At 41.3% G+C, this 20,744-nt stretch overlaps 1 protein-coding gene across 1 annotated transcript in view; it reads left to right on the top strand.

Moving 5' to 3' along the window:
- Positions 1-20,744, top strand: part of LMBRD1 (LMBR1 domain containing 1) — a 143,759-nt gene that overhangs the window by 60,536 nt on the left and 62,479 nt on the right. The window contains exons 5-7 of the mRNA XM_018058813.1: positions 1,068-1,135; positions 16,403-16,491; positions 19,850-19,923. Of these exons, the coding sequence (XP_017914302.1) occupies positions 1,068-1,135; positions 16,403-16,491; positions 19,850-19,923 (231 nt within the window). The remainder of the gene's footprint in view (positions 1-1,067; positions 1,136-16,402; positions 16,492-19,849; positions 19,924-20,744) is intronic.

The following is a 20,744-nucleotide window of genomic DNA, read 5'->3' as shown; positions in this document are numbered from 1 at the left end:
ATTTGAAAACCCAGGGTGTGTAAGGTAGAGTGGCTAGTCACAGATTTGCTGTTAAACGGGACGAGCAGGTGCTTCCTCTCTTCACTGCTTCTCAAGTGCATCTTCCCCATCCCCTGTGGTTGACCCTCCTTAACTTTACCCTAGGTATTTTCCTAAAGACTGTCTCAACTCCTTTGTGAATAAGAATTTATCATATGAAGCATAAAGTTACATTTTAAAAGGTGATTATTTTAGAGATTTCATTAGGCCGAGAGACAAGTCCTGTTTTCTTTTCTCACTGATGTAGCTTTTCCTTTGAGATTAACTTCTCTTTCCATGTATTTAGAGTGTCTAGTTTGTGTTTTTGTTAGACTTTGGCTTATACTAAGGAAAGCACAGACTTTAAAGAACTGAGTTCTTGGTTTCAAGTCCTTGTTTAATCCCTTGGCACCTCTGTGACATATGGTAAATTATTTTACCTCTGGGCCACAGTTTCCTTATCTCTGAAGCAGGGATGGGAGTGCCTATCTCAGGGGTGTTGTAAGTATGAAATGAGTTTAACATATGTAAAGTTCTTAGAAGCAGTCCTGGCATGGCATGTGCTTTATATATGTTTATGCATATTTATAAAATAAATTTTTATAAGTATATGTTTTATATATTATATATATATATCCCAACATATAGATTAAATATTTGTTGCTTAATTATTACTTAACCCATTTTGATGAATTGGGGTATGGGCATTGTAGATTCTGATTGCTCCCTATTTTGAGAAATATTTTATTAAATATTCTGGTATTTATTAAAGTAAATTAATTACTGTTCAGTCTCCCAGAAAGAATTCATTATATTTTAGGTGTACTACCTTTTCATGAGATCTAATCATTGAAAAGATTTAAAAAATCTAGTATAGTGTGAAAGATACTTAAGATGTATTATATACATTGTTTTTCAATAAAGAGGAACTTTGTACAGTCGAATATAAATGTATATTGAACATGAAAATACTGTTACACTCTAGCAAGAATACTTTATATTTTAAAAGTTTTACTAAATGGAATGTTTTTTTTTCCCTTGACATCTAGCAAGTTAAAATGGCACTGAAGTATACTTTGGGATTTGTTGTGATTTGTGCACTTCTTCTTTTAGTTGGGTAAGTTTTGATTTTTCTTTTCCTGAAAATAGTGATAAGGGCTCATTAATAAAAGTCCAAGAAAGAAAATCAAGAAAATCTTAAGAGAGCAGACTACCAACAATCAATAACCACTACATTGTTCTATCTAGATATTTTTTAATGTGTTCAAATATATGCAGAAAGCTCCTTCTCCCATATACCCTCTGTGTTGTAATTTTACAGAAATGTGACTACTTTTTATGTGATTGTTGGTAATCACTGGTTGATATATTGCAGGCATCTCTTCAGGATAGATACATCATTTTTGTGTGTACTGCATTCCCTACTTAGGATATAACAATTTATTTGGCTGGTCTTCTAGTGATGGCTACTTGGACATTTATGTTTGCAGTTTTTGCATTTTTGTAAACAACACTAATGAAAAATCCTTGTGTGTACCTCTTTTCAGATTTGATGCATCAGTCTTTAAAACTTTGAATTAATCTTTGTCAACAAGTTCTTTCTGTTTTTCTTTCTCTGTCTCTCTTCTTTTATTCTTCCTACTTCCCTCCTTCAGTCTCTCTTTTCCTCCCTTCCTTGGCCGTGCTGGGCAGCTTGTGGCATTTTAGTACCTTGATCAGGGATTGAACCCAGGCCCTCAGCAGTGAGAGCATGGAATCCTAATCATTGGACCACCAGGGAATTTCTAATGAGTTCTTTCTTAATTCTTTTTCCATACATTTTTATAAACTTACATCAGTAAGTTTTTTATATTTTTTAATACATTAAAAAATCTCATTTTGGAAAACATTTATCCCTGTTAATGGAAGACGTTTATCATTGTTAAAATAGATCTTGATTTTTTTTTTCAGCAGCATTCTTAAGCTTCTTCATTTATTCAACTGTAAACACTTAATAGTCTTTCCTGGTGGCTCAGACGGTGAAGAATCTCCCTGCAATGTGGGAGACCCTGGTTCGATCTGTGGGTTGGGAAGATCCTGTGGAGAAGGGGAATGGCAACCCGCTCCAGTATCCTTGCCTGGAGAATCCCATGGACAGGGGAGACTGGTGGGCTACAGTATATGGGGTTGCAAAGAGTTGGACATGACTGAGCAAGTAACACATACACACAAACACCTAGGTGTGCCAAAGAGCATGTGCGTGTACATGGAACACTATAAGGCTAAAAGAAGAAGGCCTGCCTCTCTAGGTCAAGTTGTGGGCGTGATCACAGGAATCAGTATGACTCCAAGTACAGCCAGAACCAAGCAAACAGAAAGGTTTCAGAGATGATAAATGGGCTTTAAAAATTGAAGTGAGACAGCATAGAACCTCAGTTCCTGAAGACCAATGATTATAAAAAGCATGCAGTTGCTGTAGAAGCAGTAATGAAATAATTTCTGTGAGGGAAATTATTTTAAGATCCCCAGGATAAACAGTGAGTTGGGAATCAATTAAAAAAACCTTAGAACCGAAGATTTCAAACTTCTGTCTTTTTGTGCCTGTATGCTGCCCAACTCATTCCTGAAAAGGAACCAGAATCAGATTCCTACCAGCGTAAGACTCCTAAGACATGTCATTTGTCATGTTGGTTTCTGCAGAAGCTGCATCTTGTGAAGTAGTCTTTAAAAATAAAAATGAAAAAAAAAAACAAAGAGTACCATGAGAAGCCACTTTCTCCTTCCCACTGTAATTTTGCTTTATTTGTTCTCTAAAGATTTAAGAAAAAGCAAAATCATTGGTCTCAGATTCCTAAATTAATGTGACCTCACTCCATGGCTGATGTGGCCAAGATAGATGCTTTAGTATAATTAGAACAGAAGGACTTTATATCAGCAAGGCTTTAGGACTCTGGCTCCACTGTGTTTACTACAAGGTACAGTGATGACAGGGTGGCGGTCGGAGAAGGGTGAAGACGTCCATCACGGGGTAACGTGACAGGTAGCAGGACCCTAGGAAGACCTGAAGGGACCAGTTCCATTCTGGCAGGGGAAACCCACGTAATCAAATTTCACACTTTCAAAATTATCACTCTGAATTCAGGACTAAGAGGTACTAGGTTGTAGATACAATTCCATCTGTAGATACTAACATTAAATTTAGAGAGGAAAAACACTTAGTGAATTAATAGTATGGGTTGGGGTTTCTTAAGTGATTCTTAAATCCACCTGTGATACAATTAACAGCTATGATAAGAAGTCTCCCATAGCCCTGGCTCAGAGGTGGTCTTTAGTTTCATAAAGTCCGTCTACAGAAAGTCATGTAGTTGTCTGTCACTGCTAAATCTGTTGTTTGCAGAAGCCCCAGAGCTCTGTTTGCTGAGTCGAGTCCTTGCCATTTAAGCTCTTCCTACATACAGGTCATGCATCATGCAGTTCTAACCACAACACAATATAACTGCTGTCAAAGTCGTGGTTTCAGGGTAACTGTTGGACTTCTTTCTCACCTGTGTAATCCTCTTTGCATACTGGACACTGTGAGCCCTTGTCAACTTGTTCCTGAGTTATTGTCACTGTTGGAAGAGATGTGACCTTTTCCATGTCAGCTGGAGGAGGCCCTGTATTTTCCACTTGTTGAAAGGATGTGTTCTAGTGGTTTTGTTATTTATTTTAGCTCTTAAATACATTTTTAAAGTCGTTTTTGGCTTTCTAAGTCAAGCCAGATCTAGTTATGCGAATTCGCTTTGTCAGAGTTGGGGGTCCCTTATCTGTAAATCTAAATTACCTAGAATAGAGATCAGCAAACTTTTCTTAAACAGTAGGTAGTATTTCAGGTTAGTGGACCAGGTAGTCCATGTAGCAGTGCTCAGCTCTCCTCCTGTAGCTCTACAGTAAGTCACAGACAGTGCATAAACCAAAGGGCATGACCGAGTGCCAGTGAAACTTTATTTACACACATGAGCCCTCAGTAGTTTGCTAGCTCCTTATTTTGAACATGACTGAGAACCATCAGTGAAATCACAAATCTTCATAGTAGCCAGGATATCTTTCCCAGACAAAACAGATTCTGAAGTGTCTTCTGCAGTTTATTGGTTCTTTGCAGGGGGTTAGGAGAGCAGAGAAAGAAAGGAAAGACTAGGCCATGTTGGGGGGTGACCTGAGAAGGCAGGATGAGGAGACCCTTGGAGGAGGTAGGGAGCCCAGCTGTGCATGTGTGTGAGGGGAGGGCAGCGCAAGGTTCTCTACCCGGAGGAAAGGTTAGTGAGCCCGGGGCAGGAGTGCCTCTGGTGCCTTCAGGACCAAGCGGAGTGGATGGGCTGGGCCCAGCCACGGTGCAGAGGAGGGGTCAGAGCTGCCTGAGCAGGGTCTGGGGGCATTGGCAGCATTGTGACATTCGTCCTCAGGGAGCGGGGAGTTGCTGAGGGCATTTGCTCATATAGTGACGTGATCTGACGTTCCGCAGATTCCTGGATGGTGTATTGAGAGTTGACTTTGTGGTGGTCAGGCTAGAAACCTGATGTCTGTTAGGAGCTATTGCAGTCACCCAGACCAGACAGGATGGTCACAGCAGTGAGGAGATCCTGCCTGTGGTTTGGAGAGAGAGCTGGCAGGGGTTTCTCACAGGGCAGGCATGGAGGGTATGAGATGAGGAGGAAAGGAAGATAGATGCGCCTGGACTTAGCCCAACTGCAGACTTCAGGGAGCACTCCTCTCACCTCTGAAATCAACCGCAAGCTGTTTCAGGGTTCCTAAAACCACCCTCATTATGGTAATTCTCTAGAAGGATTCACAGAACTCACTGCAAGCAATTATATCCATGGTTACCAAGGACTTCCCTGGTGGCTCAGAACGTGAAGTGTCTGCCTGCAATGCAGGAGACCCAGATTCGATCTGTGAGTTGGGAAGATAACTGGAGAAGGAAATGGCACCCCACTCCAGTAATCTTACCTGGGAAATCCCATGTACGGAGGAGCCTGATAGGCTACAGTCCATGGGGTCACAAAGAGTCAGACACGACTGAGTGACTTCACTTCACTTACCATTTATTACAGGTAAAGAAGACAGATTAAAATCAGCCTCTTGAGAGATGCATAGGACAGAGTCTGGGAAGATTCCAGATGTGAGGTGACTGTTGTCCTCTGGCTTCTGTGTGTGACAACACGTGTGGAGTACAGATTCCCCACCGTCCCAAACTAGAGGGTTGCTCGGAAACCTTTCCTAAACTGAAATGGCATTAAGGGAAGGAACAATTCCCTGAGGACCCACCTTGCTCACGGAGGCACAAAATAAACCAGATAGAATACAGATGCCCACAGACCCAGGTCAGGGTTGTGGTGGCTGGATGCTGAGACGCCGAGTGTGGTTCCCGGGGAAGAACTGGGTGGTGTCACTCTCTGCTCAGGGTGCGTACTGCCTCTGTAAACAGACTCCAAAACCAACTCTATATTGTCTTTGCCTTTTACCTTTCTTCATACAATTGACAGTTTTCTTTTCAGATTTCTTTGACCTAGTGAAAATAGGTACTAATGTAGTTCTTTCAGAAAAGTGAAATGGTATAAAGTGAACTTTCAAAATGCTGGGGGGCTGCTTGTATTTCCCACAGGGAAGCTCACGTGGTGTTTTTATTGCAGCATGTCTGAGTGACTGATAGCCTGTAATTGCCTGCATGGTCATCTCACCTCTATGCTGAATTGCATGATGGTCTTTTTGGCCTATCACGTGAAGCTGGGTATGGCCAGCCCCTGTCCTGAAAACAGATGCCCCGTCGGGTATGACCTGGATGACATGCCAGAATCGTGGGCAAAATTTAGACCTCGCTTTGGGCAAGGCCAGGTTCTTTACTCCACGGGAAGGGTGACCCTGTCATCCACAGGCAGATCTGGAGGAGGAGCAGGTTTGCTGAGGGATCCTCATGAGCTCGCATGGTTCATGGGAAGTCTTAGCCTTCAGGAAGGATGTGGAGTAGGCCACCAGGTCAGGCCATAGGAAACTCAATAGTCTCTTCTTCAGTAGCAACATGCAGTGAGAACTAGAGCTTTATCCTTTGTAACATGTGGGAAATGAGGTAGATGATTGCCACACACTGCTCGCTGTGCTGCCTCCCTCCTTTCTCAGTCCTGGAACCCTTTTGTGCTTACACTGAAAGCCTTGATTGGCAGGTGAGTAGCCAGTGAGAAGGAAGGGTGTGCAGAGCTCTCAGATAGCAGGCAGCTGTGATGGCGGTGCAGGCAAGGGCGTTTCCTCCTTGTGTCTAAGAGGGATGCGAGTGGAAGGAGTTCCAGGTCGGTGCACTGGTTTTGGGGCAAATGAAAGTGTCCCTCTCTGACGGGCTCTTGTTTTCTCCTGCATGTTTGCGGTGGGACATCTGCTGAGGCCCCTGATGTGCGGGGAGGGCGTGGGCTCCTCTAGTTCACCAGCCAGAAGCTTGTGACTGGAGGGCACACAGTGCTGTCCAGTTATCTCCTTACCCTGTGTGTGTCTGCGGGAGGGGCATTAGGGTAAGTGATGGGTTGCATTTCCTGAAACTCTTGAAGGTGACATGCTCTAGTTTTTGTTAAGTGATAAACTTGTTTTTGATAAAACAGTAGGTAATTTTTTGGCCAAAATGTGGTCTAGGTTTAAGCAGATCATGCAGTTAACACCATTGGAGCCCTTGTGGGTTGTGCAGTCTTAGGAATAAAGATGGAGGGTTGTGAACTCTCCTCACAGTTCACGTGCAAAGAGCTGCAAATAGATGCTTGAGTTACTGTGTTTAAGGACTCATAGACCGATGCCAGAGGCTGATGGTGGGGTAGCAAATTCTGCTTTACAGAATCAGGTAAGACATAAAAGGAATTAATCTTTGAATCAGAGTTTGGTGAAGTGGAAATTGGTCAGCAGACTACATAAAGGAAACTGGTGGATAGCAGCTGTAATGCACGGTTTGCCCTTGAATGGATTTGAGCTGTGTGGTCCACTTACACATGGGTTTCTGCAGTCGCCAGCCCTGCAGTCCTGTGAGGTTGGTTAATAAGTGGATGTGGAACTGGGGTGCTGAGGATCGTGAGTGTGGAGGGAACACCTATCTGAGGACGAGTGTAAGTCAGACTCAAGTTGTGATCGCCTAGAGGGTTGGCACCACCAGTCCCACACACTGTGTCAGGGTTACCTGTACTAGTCTGCTCACACGGCTGTGAACAGCAGGCGTTTTATTTTCTCGCAGTTCTAGACCCTGAGGTCATGATCAGGGTGCAGGCAAGTTTGGTTTCTGATGCGGCCGCTCGGAGACGATAGTAGTCTCCTTCCCATGGTGCCCTCACATGGTCCTTCCTGTGCTTCACGGGGCAGCGTGTCTCCAGGGACTCTTCCTCTTCTCAAGGGACATCATGCCCATTGGCTAGGGTCCCAGTGTATGACCTCATTTAACTTTAGTTACCTCCCTACGCACTGGTCATAGCAAACACCCTCTTCCAACGACACAAGATGTGACTCTACACATGGACATCACCAGACGGTCAACACTGAAATCAGATTGATTGTATTCTTCACAGCCAAAGATGGAGAAGGTCAGCACAGTCAGCCAAAACAAGACCGGGAGCGGACTGTGGCTCAGATCATGAATCGTTATTGCCAAACTCAGACTTAGATTGAAGAAAGTAGGGAAAACTACTAGACCATTTAGGCATGACCTAAATCAAATCCCTTATGATTATATGGTGGAAGTGAGAAATAGATTCAAGGGATTAGGCTTGATAGACAGAGTTCCTGAAGAACTATGGATGGAGGTTCGTGACATTGTACAGGAGACGATGATCAAGACCATCCTCAAGAAAAAGAAATGCAAAAAGGCAAAATGGTTGTCTGAGGAGGCCTTACAAATAGCTGTGAAAAGAAGAGAAGCGAAAAGCAAAGGAGAAAGGGAAAGATATACACATCTCAATGCAGAGTTCCGAAGAGTAGCAAGGAGAGAGAAGAAAGCCTTCCTCAGCAATTAATGCAAAGAAATAGAGGAAAACAATAGAATGGGAAAGACCAGAGATTTCTTCAAGAAAGTTAGAGATACCAAGGGAACATTTCATGCAAAGATGGGCTCAATAAAGGACAGAAACAATATGGACCTAACAGAAGCAGAAGATATTAAGAAGAGGTGGCAAGAATACACAGAAGAACTGTACAAAAAAGATCTTCACGACCAAGATAATCACGATGGTGTGATCACTCACCTAGAGCCAGACATCCTGGAGTCTGATGTCAAGGGGGCCTTAGGAAGCATCACTAGTAACAAAGCAAGTGGAGGTGATGGAATTTCAGTTGAGCTATTTCAAATCCTGAAAGACGATGCTATGAAAGTATTGCACTCAATATGCCAACAAAGTTGGAAAACTCATCAGTGGCCACAGGACTGGAAAAGGTCAGTTTTCATTCCTATCCCAAAGAAAGGCAATGCCAAAGAATGTTAAAAAAAAAAAAAAAAATGAAGTCACTCAGTCATGTCCAACTCTTTGTGACCCTGTGGACTGTAGCCTACCAGGATCCTCCGTCCATGGGATTCTCCAGGCAAGAATACTGGAGTGGGTTGCCATTTCCTTCTCCAGGGGATCTTCCCGACCCAGGGATCGAACCCAGGTCTCCCGCATTGCAGGCAGACGCTTTAACCTCTGAGCCATCAGGGAAGCCCTAGACATTGGTTTGCTGACAAAGGTCCATCTAGTCAAAGCTGTGGTTTTTCCATTAGTCACGTATGATTGTGAGAGTTGGACCCTAAAGAAAACTGATAGTCAAAGAACTGATGCTTTTGAACTGTGGTGTTGGAGAAGACTCTTGAGAGTCCCTTGGACTGCAAGGACATCCAACCAGTCAATCCTAAGGGAAATCAACCCTGAATATTCATTGGAAGGACTGCTGCTGAAGCTGAAACTCCAATACTTTGGCCACCTGATGCAAAGAACTGTCTTCATTGAAAAAGACCCTGATGCTGGGAAAGATTGAGGGCAGGAGGAGGAGGGAACGACAGTGGATGAGATGGTTGGATGGCATCACTGACTCGATGGACTTGAGTGTGAGCAAGCCCTGGGTGTTGGTGCTGGACAGGGAAGCCTGGCGTGCTGCAGTCCTTGGGGTTGCAAAGAGTCAGACAGGACTGAACCTCTGAACTGAACTGACTGAACCTCCCTATAGGCCCTGTATCCACATACCATCCTGTTGGTGATTGAGGCTTCAGCATCGATTTTGTGGGGACAAAGTCAGTCTACAGCACTCTGTTCTTTGCCTTCCCCCAAATCCATGTTTTTCTCACATGCAAAATGCACTTACCTCATCCCAGCAAGGCCCCAAAGTCTTAACCCAGCATGGAATCTGAGTCTTGGGTCTCATCTGAATGTCATCTAGATCAGGTGTAGGTGAGACCTGAAGACTCATCTCATCCTGGTTGGAACCCTTGCCCAGCAGTGAACCTGTGTAACAGGACAGGTTATGTGCTTCCAGACACAGTGGTGGGACAGGCACAGGACAGGCATTTCCATCCTAAAGGGAGACACCAGAAAGGAAATGTGAATGTGCCAAACCAGTTCAGAACCTAGCAAGGCAGAGTCCCTTAGATCTTAAGGCTCAGGAATAATCATCTTCTTTGATGGGTGCTTTGCCCTCCAGGCCCACCGAGGGATGGGTCACTGCCCCGGCCCTCTGCAGCCCTGCCCTGCCCCACCCCCTGATTCTGGGTGTTGGTCCTGCCCCCTTGACTCTGCATCAGCTCCCTAGCAGCTAAACTGAGCAGAGGACCCTGTCTTCTGAAATTAAGGAGGAAGCAGCTTTGCCCTCTAGTCTAGTAGGAGCGGCAGCCCTGATGGTGACTGAAGTGCCTTTGGGGTCTTTCTTGAAGGATGAAAACATATTCTCTGCTAAATAGCTCTGTGACCCCATCCTGACGAATCTCGAGTCTCAGAGCCTTCCCTTACTGTGTTTCATCTGTGCTCCCTTACCTTAGTTCAGGTTGACTGTGTCTCTGCTGGTGTCACCCTGTCTATTCCTGTCTTCTGTGAGACAGCTGATTAAATCGATGGTTTCCACCCGTACTAATCTCCTTGACAAGTGATTGTTCAGCCAAGCTCTTAGAAGGTGCCTTCTCAGTGTTTTCAAAAGGATGGTTCCTTTTTGCTTATCTCTCTCTCTTGCATTTTACTATAAATGGTATGGAGAAACCAACCTGCTCCTTCCAGCACTTTGCTTAGAATTTTCCACAGCTAAATATCCAGTCTTATCTCTTATGAGTAGTTCTGCCATCCATAAAGCACTATAAAACTATTCAGCCAAGCTCTTCGTCACTTTCTAATAATGATCTCCTTTCTTTCAGTTTCCATTAACATATTCTTCATTTCTAGCTGAGATTTCCTCAGAATGACCCTTTGTGTCCATATTTCTAACAGCATTCTCACAGCTTGTATGTCTTCTCTAAGATGATAGAGGCTTTCTCTAAAACGCTCTTTTTCTTCCTGAGTTCTCACCAGAATTGCCTTTAACATCCACATTTTTATCAGTAGTCCGTTCAGGGCAGTTTAGACTTTCTCTGGCATGCAGCCTCCAGTGTCTTTAGGTCTTTCCCTATCACTGAGCTCCAAAATCACATGCACATGTTTAGGTATTTGTTACAAAGTAGACACCTGCTTCATAGTGCCAAAATCTGTATTAGTCTACTTGGGCTGGGAATAATGTACATGCCTGCAGAGTTGTGTCCAGCTCTTTTCAGTCCCATGGGCTATAGCACACCAGGCTCCTCTGTCCATGGAAGTTTCCAGCCAAGAATACTGAAGTGGGCTGCCATGTCCTTCTCCAGAGGATTTTCCTGACCCAGAGTCTGAACCCATGTCTTCTACATCTCCTGCTTTAGCAGGTGGATTGTTTACCACTTAGCCACCTACTTGAGCTGTCTTAACAGAATACAGCAGGCTTGCTAGCTTCAACAGTGGACACTTACTTCTTATAGTTCCGGAGGCTGAGAGTCTAAAATTAGTGTCAGCAAGTTTGGTGTCTGGTGGGAGTTCTCTCCTTGCCTTCCAGATGGCCGCCGTCTCACTGTGTCTTCCTACGGCTTTTCCTCTCTGCTGGCCACCAGCGAGCTCTGGTGTCTGTTCTTCTCCCTACAAGGACATCAGTCCCATCAGGTCAGAGAGTCACCCTTGGGACCTTGTATCCAGGTACCATTCACATGGGGACTTAGCACTTCAACATAGTAATTTGAGGGGGACGGGACGCAATTGAGTCTATTCCATATGGTAACTGAGAAACTGAAGTTAGCATGGAATAGTTAAAGAATGATATAAAAAGTGGAATGTGAATTTAAATCCTCCCTCCCCCAGTTGTTGTTGTCCAGTCTCCAGTTGTGTCTGACTCTTTGCGACCCTGTAGCATGCCAGGGCTCCCTGTCCCTCACCATTTCCTGAAGTTTGCCCAAGTTCATGTCCATTGCATGATGCCATCCAGCCATCTCATCCTCTGATGCCCTCTTCTCCTTCTGCCCTCAAATTTTTCCCAGCATCAGGGACTTTTCCAATGAGTTGGCTGTTCCATCAGGTGACCAAAATACTGGAGCTTCAGCTTCAGCATCAGTCCTTCCAATGAGTATTCAGGGTTAGTTTCCCTTAAGGTTGACTGGTTTGATCTCCTTGCAGTCCAAGGTGCTCTCAGGAGTCTTCTCCAGCTCCACAGTTCAAAGGCATCAATTCTTCGGTGTTCTGCCTTCTTTATGGCCCAATTCTCACATCTGTACATGACCACTGGGAAGACCACAACCTTGACTATATAGACCTTTGTTGGCAAAATAATGTCCCTGCTTTTCAACACACTGTCTAGGTTTATCATAGCTTTCCTGCCAAGAAGCAATCATTTTCTGATTTCATGGCTGCAGTCACCATCCACTGACTTTGGAGCACAAGAAGAGGAAATCTGTCACTGCTTCAACCTTTTCCCCTTCTGTTTGTCATGAAGTAATGGGGCCAGATGCCATGATCTTAGTTTTTGTAATATTTAGTTTTAAGCTGGCTCTTTCACTCTCCTCCTTCACCCTCATCAAGATGTTCTTTAGTTCCTCTTTGCTTTCTGCCATTAGAGTGGTATCATCCACATGTCTGAGGTTGTTGATGTTTCTCCTGCCTATCTTGATTCCAGCTTATGACTCTTCCGGCCCGGCATCTCTCATGATGTTCTGAGCATGTAGGTTAAATAAACAGGGTGACAGCCGACAGCCGTGTGGTACTCCTTTCTCAGTCCTGAACCAGTCAGTTTTTCCATTCAGGGTTCAAACTGTTGCTTCTTGACCTGCATACAGATTTCTCAGGAGACAGGTAAGATGGTCTGGTATTCCCATCTGTAAAAGCTTTCCACATTTTGTTATGATCCACACAGTCAAAGACTTTAGCGTAGTCAATGAAACAGGTAGATGTTTTTCTGGAATTCCCTTGCTTTCTTTATGATCCAGCAAATGTTGGCAATTTTAATCTCTGGTTCCTCTGCCTTTTCTAAACCCAGCTTGGATGTCTGGGAGTTCTTGGTTCATGTAATGCTGAAGCCTGGTATGCAAGATTTTAAGCATGACCTTACTAGCATGGGAGAGGAGTGCAGTTGTCCAATGGTTAGAACATTCTTTGGTGCTACCCTTCTGTCCTGTGACCACCGCTGGGTCTTCCAGATTTGCTGACATATTGAATGCAGCACTTTTTAAAAGCAATTTCATCCTTTAGGGTTTTGAATAGTTCTACTGGAATTCCATTGCATCCACTATGTTTATTAAGAGCAGAGTTTCCTAAGGCCTGCTTGACTTCATGCTCCAGAATGTCTGGCTCTGGCTGACTGACCACACCATCATCGTTATCCAGTTCATTAAGATCTTTTTTGTACAGTTCTTCCATGTATTCCTTCCATCGCTTCTTGATCCTTCAGTACGAAAGAAGAAAAAATTGTAAGATGGCATTTCAGGTGTTTGTGTTGGCAAGTGACAGACCATGAGCTTAGCCACATAGGTGGGCTCCGGATCTTACATACAGTGCTTAAGACATTGAGTTTTATCCTGCTGAGCAATTGAAAGGCAGTGCAAGTGTGGATATACTGGTGTTTGCATCCATGAAAGCAAATATGTGTGAATTTTTTGCAGCACTGAAGGATGCATGGAAAGGGGCATTTGGGAGTTGGTCAGTGAGACACAAACGGTGGGTAGGAAGATCAGTCAGTTAACTACCACTGTCCTCGTTCAGGTGGGAGGTGAGAGTCTGAACTGGAGTAGTTACAGAGAGCAGAGAGGAACAAACAGGTAGGCAATTTGGAAGATAAATGTGACTTGGTGAGTGAGTATAGGAGGTAAAAATCTTATTTTCAGTTTTGCTAAATTCCTGATTCCAGTTTCATATCTGCTGAAATTCATTAGCCTTTCCTTTGTCCCTTCCTGAAGAGATAATCTGTATTAAGCTAATTCACTCAGATTGGGTGTTGAAGATTTTTTCTAAGCAGTTTTACTGTTGTTAAGAGCAGAAAGGAAATTTATAATCTTATGAGGATTTCAGTTCTTAGCTTGATCTTGTATGGTGTGTCTTTGAAAATTGAGGTTCTCTGTATTCATTTCTTTATAGTTGATGAAGAATGATGTGTTATAGGTTTACAGCAAATTGATTCCGTTAGTGTATACACGACTATATTTAACATAGATAACCAACAGGGACCTACTGTACAGCACAGTGAACTTGGCTCAACGTTCCATAGTAACCTAAATGGGAAAAGAGTTTGAGTAAAGAATAGATACAAACAGTTTGCTGGATCGATTTTTTTTTTTTTTTGAGAGAGAGATAGACTGAGGTTAAGAATATCTGTAGCTTTCAACCACACAAATCTCATTACACTTTGGGTTTGATAGGCATATAACTATGTCAGTAAATGCCTCCCCATCAGAGTGAATGTGTCTATATTCTGTGCTCTTCCTGCTAAAGTGGCCTCTGCATCTGTCAGGAGATGCTTGTGCGGCAGGTCTCTGTCTAGGTTTTTGTCTGCGGGGCTGATATTTGACTGGTGAACATGGCTTGACCCCTTCTGGTTGTTAAAAGGTCGAGATGTTTCCACGTAAGTCAGCAGCTACTCCTGAGTTACCGCACTCTTGGCCCAGTCAGAGGGTAAATCCCGGTTCAGCAAGGTCTTCAGAACCAAGGGCAGCGTATATTGCCTTGTGAATGCCTTTGCCATGGGAAGTGAGTGAAAGTCTCTCAGTCATGTCTTACTGTTTGCCATCCCACAGACTAGCCCGCCAGGCTTCTCTGTCTATGGAATTCTCCAGTCAAGAATATTGGAGTGGGTAGCCATACCCTTCTCCAGGTGATCTTCCAACCCAGGGATCAAACCTGGGTCTCCTGCATTGCAGGCAGATTCTTTACCATCTGAGCCACCAGGGAAGCTCAAGATTCATTGTTAAATGTTTTGAATATTATCGCCCATGACATATAGACATATTTAGTTATAACTCTTGGATTCTGCTTATGTTGCCCTTAGTTTGCGAGAAGATATTTTATATCTTTTTGGATTACATGGTCGTGGTGGCAAGGCGGTTGATGAATCTGCTTAGGGTTTATGCTTTAGCTGCTCGCTCTAGTTCTACCTAAGATAATAGTGCTGGAATGTTAGTGCTCTGCTGGTTGTTTCAGAGTGTCTTCCTGAAGTCATTCTGACAAAAGTTCGGGCCATTTAAGATTTTTGTTTTGGGACACGTCAAGTTTCTCTAAATATTTAAATTGTTTAAGAGCCCTATTCAGCAGCTTTAACATGAAATGTCAAGAGCAAGAGTTAATTACTTTCTTTTCCCACTGGACAGAACCTTTGGTTACATAAAACTGATATAGATACTGAATATTCTAAGTAGGAATGCTGTTTTTAGATATTTGTAATACATATTTCTGTCTTAATAGTACTGGAGATGGTATTTTGTGCAACACAGAATTTTTCCCTGTATTCCAACTAAGAATTTCAAAGTATACTTTTCAAAAATATACATGTATAATTTTTTCCATATAAATAGATATCTCTGAAAAAACTGCATCCAAATAAAATAGAAGAATGTTATATAGATTTTCTGGCTTGATTTATATTTTTATCCAAGTGCTAATATATAAGTTAATGTTGTTATAGAAGTATATTATGCATAAGCTGTTCTTTATTTTTTGATTCCATCTTAATGGTTTTATTTAATTGTTTTTGATTTTATAACCAGGGAAACAAACAATGAATTTTTTACATGTATTGCTCTTTCCTTATGGATAATCAATTTTCTCTGTAAAAGTAGTGAGAAATAAGTCTCAAAGATTGAGATGAGTGTAGTAAATTGATGTCAGTGCAAATAGAAATTTAAATAACCTTGTGCTGTGTCTGCTGATTCATCTTTTTATAAGGATAAAAAGTATTGGTTTTACCAAGTAAGGGCTTCCCTGATAGTTCAGTTGGTAACGAATCCACCTGCAATGCAGGAGACCCCAGTTCGATTCCTGGGTCAGGAAGGTCTGCTGGAGAAGGGATAGGCTACCCACTCCAGTATTCTTGGGGTTCCCTTGTAGCTCAGCTGGTAAAGAATCTGCCTGCAAGCAATGGTCTAAAAAATTTTTTTAATTAGAGTAATTACTTTGTTTTACTTGCATGCATTATCAGAATGACTATCTTAATATATTGCTGAACTCATTCAGTATTACCCCTTTACAAAAAAATAGATCTTACCACTTGGCTTGCAGTTAAGATTATGTTGGATAGGAGGTAGAGTTCACATGCACAGTCTAAAGGGGGTGCTCAGCTTTTTAGTCTCTTGTTTTGTTTCTGAACTAGATTATGAAGTGCTTTTCTTTTTTTGTCTCTTTTTTTCAGTTGTAGATTAAAAAATAAATGAAACTACTTCATTATATATATTAGATAGAATCTTGAAATACCCAGAGAAATACTGAGGAAGTAAACATCACCCTAGTTCCACAATGAGATATTTGCTGTTAATTCTAGTGTCTTTTCCTTCTGTTCTTTTTTATACATTTAAATATACTGAAAGCATGACTTCTATTCTGATTTAACAAGAGATTCTTAACCTTTTTGTGCTGTGGACAAAATAGCTTTAAATGCAAAAAATAAAATACATAGGATTACAAAGGAAACTAATTATACTGAATATAGAAACTAAATCATGAAAATAAATGTGTGATAAATGTGTGGATGAGAAAATTCTCACACCCCTCTGTACATGGTGCAGATTGGATTTGCTAATTCTTTGAGGGGGAATGTTGACCTTACCTTAAAAAAATTACTAGAAATGGAGTTTCAGGTCATTTCCTTTTATTCAACCTTTTGTCTTTAAAACCATTAAGCAGAGTTACTTCCTCCTTTGTAGTGCTTTCGTTCCATTGAATCTTCCTGATAACAAAAATTCTACACAGTGGGAAAAGGTGAAGTTCCTGTTTGAAGAACTTGGAAGTAGTCGTAAGTATTCTTTAAAAAAATAGTCCATAGTAATTCATATTTCATGATACTTGTGACTGTCTTTGGAAGGTGTCTGTTTTTACACTGCTAAGAATTTAACTTCATAATTCTCTTAACTCATGGTTTAAAGGATGCTAGGCAGATGAGGAATCCATCTAGCTGTTATATAGCCAATCTCTTGACTTCTTTATAAAAGTACCATGTTGAAAAGAAAAGGTGATCTTCAAAGTATTTTAGCAGTAAAGGTTTTATAATTTCTATGTGGTCTTCAATTCACTTAGGATAATATAGAGTAATATGTTAAATATGCTAGATACTGGTTTTTATCTTTAAACTGAAAGAACCTTATATTGCTCTTTGATCCTGATTAGGTAATTTTTTGTGGAATATAAATTGGAGAGGTTTTTTTTTTTTTTTGCTCTGTTTGCCTGTGTCCCCTGCAGTGGAAGCACAGAGTCCTAGTTGCTGGACCACCAGAGAATTCCCCAGTTACAGAGGTTTTATGTGGATGAAATGATACTTTATTATAAATTTATCTCACCAAAACATTTGGAAGTTCCTTTTCCAAAAGCTTTCCTTGCCTTAATCAGCATAGCCTACATTTTTAGAGGGGGAGAGAAAGCAGGTTTAGGAAGTCAGTTTAAGAAAGTTTTTTATCATTAAAAAATATAGTTAGTATTAGAAACTGCTATCAAATAAGAATGGGTATTTTGCTATTCAAAATTTCATGTACATTTGAACATAGTAACTTTATTTTCAAAGAAACCTAGAAAATTTATAAATGTGGAAAATTCTTACTGCTTTTATATTTATTCTTTTTATGGTACTGTACATTCTTTGATCAGCACTTCTTTCTCTTTACCTAGGTACAGTATTAAATGACGATTAAACTAAGTCTTAAAGTCTTTGCTGTACAACTTCTTAATTTTCTTGCTTTCCACTTAAGATTTCATCTTGTAAATTGTGGTCCATTAACATCTTGCTGATACCAGCAAGAAGACAGTAGCAGGCCTGGCATCTAATGATACTGCATGTCAGGATTTACGCCTCTGAGTCTGTTGCTGAGAAATAAATTGCTGCTTTTCCAGCAGTTAACTCTTTCAGGTCTCTTGAGTAACTACCTTTTTGCCCTGAACATTTTTCTCTTTAAGTTTTGCTGTCTTTGAATGCTAGTATAACTTGAATCCCTGGTGGCTCAGACAGTAAAGAATCTGCCTGCGATGCAGGAGACCCTTCCCTGGTTGGGAAGATCCCCTGGAGAAGGGAATGGCCTTCCCAATATTCTTGCCTAGAGAACTCCATGGACAGAGGAGCCCGGCAGGCTACAGTCTATGGGGTCGCAAAGAGTCGAACACGAGTGAGTGACTAACACATAACACACATAACTTGAATCAGTAATTATACAGGTAGCATTATTGTTCTGCAGGTAGCATTGCTACCTATATAATTACTTGATGTAATCTCTTTAGTCTTAATTACCATTTAAAAAATGTCAAATCTTAAACACTATATTTTAGAGTACATTTCATTTATCACTGTTAGTAATATTAACTTTTTTGATTGGCCAGATATCTTAGCAGAACACTCCTCTTTATCAGTTCTAAGATGCATATTTTTACATGTTTTTATATCTCTGATTTTTTGATGCATTTTATAAGTGAAAATACCTTAAAATTGCTATTAACCAAATGCCAGGCCTCTCCTAGTTGTATGAATACTTTTTCTTGATACTTCTAGTAAGATCAAAAAAGTAACGGCATCAGTGTCTTTGATTTGGTAAAATGTAGTATTACAGTTTAAAAAACTGAGGCTTAAAAATCTGCCTCACACAGTTTCTGAGCTTGTCAGTAATATGTTCTCCCTAAGTATTGTATTTTAAAACTAAGATGTTAGTTTTAATAAGGTAGGTCATTCTAATTTTTATTATTTGATATTGATAAAATGAATTAATTTAATAATTGTATTTGGTTCCACAGGACCTGCATTTAAACTAGGTCAATACTGGTCTAGTAGAAACTGTATTAAAGCTAGAACAATTAGTATTATTCTAATTTGAATATTAGAGTAATATTTAATAATATTAGAATGTTTAAGAATATATACATATTAATGTTCTTAACATTTAAGAATATTCAGATTTGCATAGTACTTCATTGTATTATCTGGCATGTTTATTTGAAAGTGTCACTCTCACAACCCACTCTTTGGTCTTCGGTGAAAGTGAAGGTGAAAGTGTTAGTGTCTCAGTTGTCTCTGACTCTGTGTGACTCCATAGACTGTAGCCCACCAAACTTCTCCACCCATGGGATTTTCCAGGCAAGAAGACTGGAATGGGTTGCCATTTCCTTTTCCAGGTGATTTTCCTGACCCAGGGATCGAACCAGCGTCTCCTGCATTGTGGGCAGACTCTTCACTGTCTGAGCCACCAGGGAAGCCCCTTCCTTTAAGAGGTTTCTTAAATATAACTTGATAGCATAGTATTTCCAGCAAAGGCAATGGCACCCCACTCCAGTACTCTTGCCTGGAAAATCCCATGGATGGAGGAGCCTGGAAGGCTGCAGTCCATTGGGTCGCTAAGAGTCCGACACAACTGAGCGACTTCACTTTCACTTTTCACTTTCATGCATTGGAGAAGGAAATGGCAGCCCACTCCAGTGTTCTTGCCTGGAGAATCCCAGGGACGGGGGAGCCTGGTGGGCTGCCGTCTATGGGGTCGCACAGAGTCAGACACGACTGAAGCGACTTAGCAGCAGGAGCAGCAGCAGCATAGTATTTCTATTTTCGTATTATCTTTGAAAGAATTTTCTATTTGTTTGTGTTTTTTCCCCCTAAGGGAGAATGCTAGCTTCTTTCAAGTTGAAGAGGGAAATAAACTCTTTACGATTTTAGGTATAAGCTATATTTTTCAAACTTACTTGAAAGTTAATAACAAAGAAACTAGGAGTTTGAGATTGAGCAGAAGAGGAAGAAAGGGTCAAGGACAGTGACATTCCTATCATGTTATTTCTCAAGGTCTGCCATTGAGAAAGACTAGGGAATTTTTTGGCCAACTTTTGAGCATCTAATATTCTGCTGATTTCTTTTTAGGCTCAATAATTAGGTAGTGATTTCCTTTAATTTTAAGAGGTGTGAGGGGGAAAAAAAAGTCTTACTCTGAAAGATCTTTAAGAATTCCATTTATGAAGAACTATTTTAAAACTTTTCCATTTGAAGTTAGCACTTCAAGAATGGGATAATGCATTTGGTGTTTATTCCTTTGGAGCATGTGAGAAACCCAATTTTTATATTTATATAGATTTCTTAAATATAAACATTTGAATAGCTATACATTTTTAATATTGTTTTTCTTTCTTTGCAGATGGTTTAGCTGCCTTGTCATTTTCCATTAGTTCTCTGACCTTGCTTGGAATGTTGGCAGCTATAATCTACACAGTAAGTGTAATGGTGATAATTGAGTTAAAATTAAAGAATCACTTTATGAAGCAATTTTTGTCTTATTAATATATTCAGCTTAGCTATGTTTTCCTCTTTAATATTTAGTACTTTCTTCATTTTTCTTGAGAAGAGGATACATTTTTAATTACTTATCTGTATTTGTGAAATTTAGTATTAGAAATTTAGAAATAAATTTTAAAAGTTGTGAACCTTGAAGTGGTTATATACTATGCAATAATCGATTCAGTGATTGATAAGCATATTAGAACTGTGAACCATAGATCAGTGTCTGTTATGGATCAAGTAGATTTTTCCTACTTGGGGATGGTGCTAGCAGTAAAGAACCCACCCGCCAGTGCAGGAGACGTAAGAGATGGGGGTTCAATCCCTGGGTAGGGAAGATCCCCTGGAAGAGGGCACGGCAGCCCACTCCAGCACAACCCACACGGCAGTATTTTTGCCTGGAGAAGCCCATGGACAGAGGAGTATGGCAGGCTGCAGTCCATGGGGTCGCAGAGTTGGACTCACCTGAAGTGACTTAGCATGGATGCACATGTGTGTGCTCAGTTGCTCAGTGTGTCCGACTCTTTGCAGCCCTGTGGACAGATTGTAGACCGCCAGGCTCCTTTGTCCATCCGTTTTTCCTGGAAAGAATATAGGAGTGGGTTCTCATTTCCTCCTCCAGGGGATCTTCCCGACTTAGGGATCTAACCCACATCTCCTGTATTGCAGGGAGGTTTCTTTCACTGCTTAGCCACTGGGAAAGCCCATTTGGGGATAGAGCTTTTAAAGTCGGGTATTTTTCATAACTTGTTATT

Source organism: Capra hircus, chromosome 14 (assembly GCF_001704415.2).
Source record: "Capra hircus breed San Clemente chromosome 14, ASM170441v1, whole genome shotgun sequence".
Taxonomy (NCBI): domain Eukaryota; kingdom Metazoa; phylum Chordata; class Mammalia; order Artiodactyla; family Bovidae; genus Capra; species Capra hircus.
The sequence above is the reverse complement of the archived record's forward strand: the minus strand, read 5'-3'. Positions and strand labels throughout refer to the sequence as shown.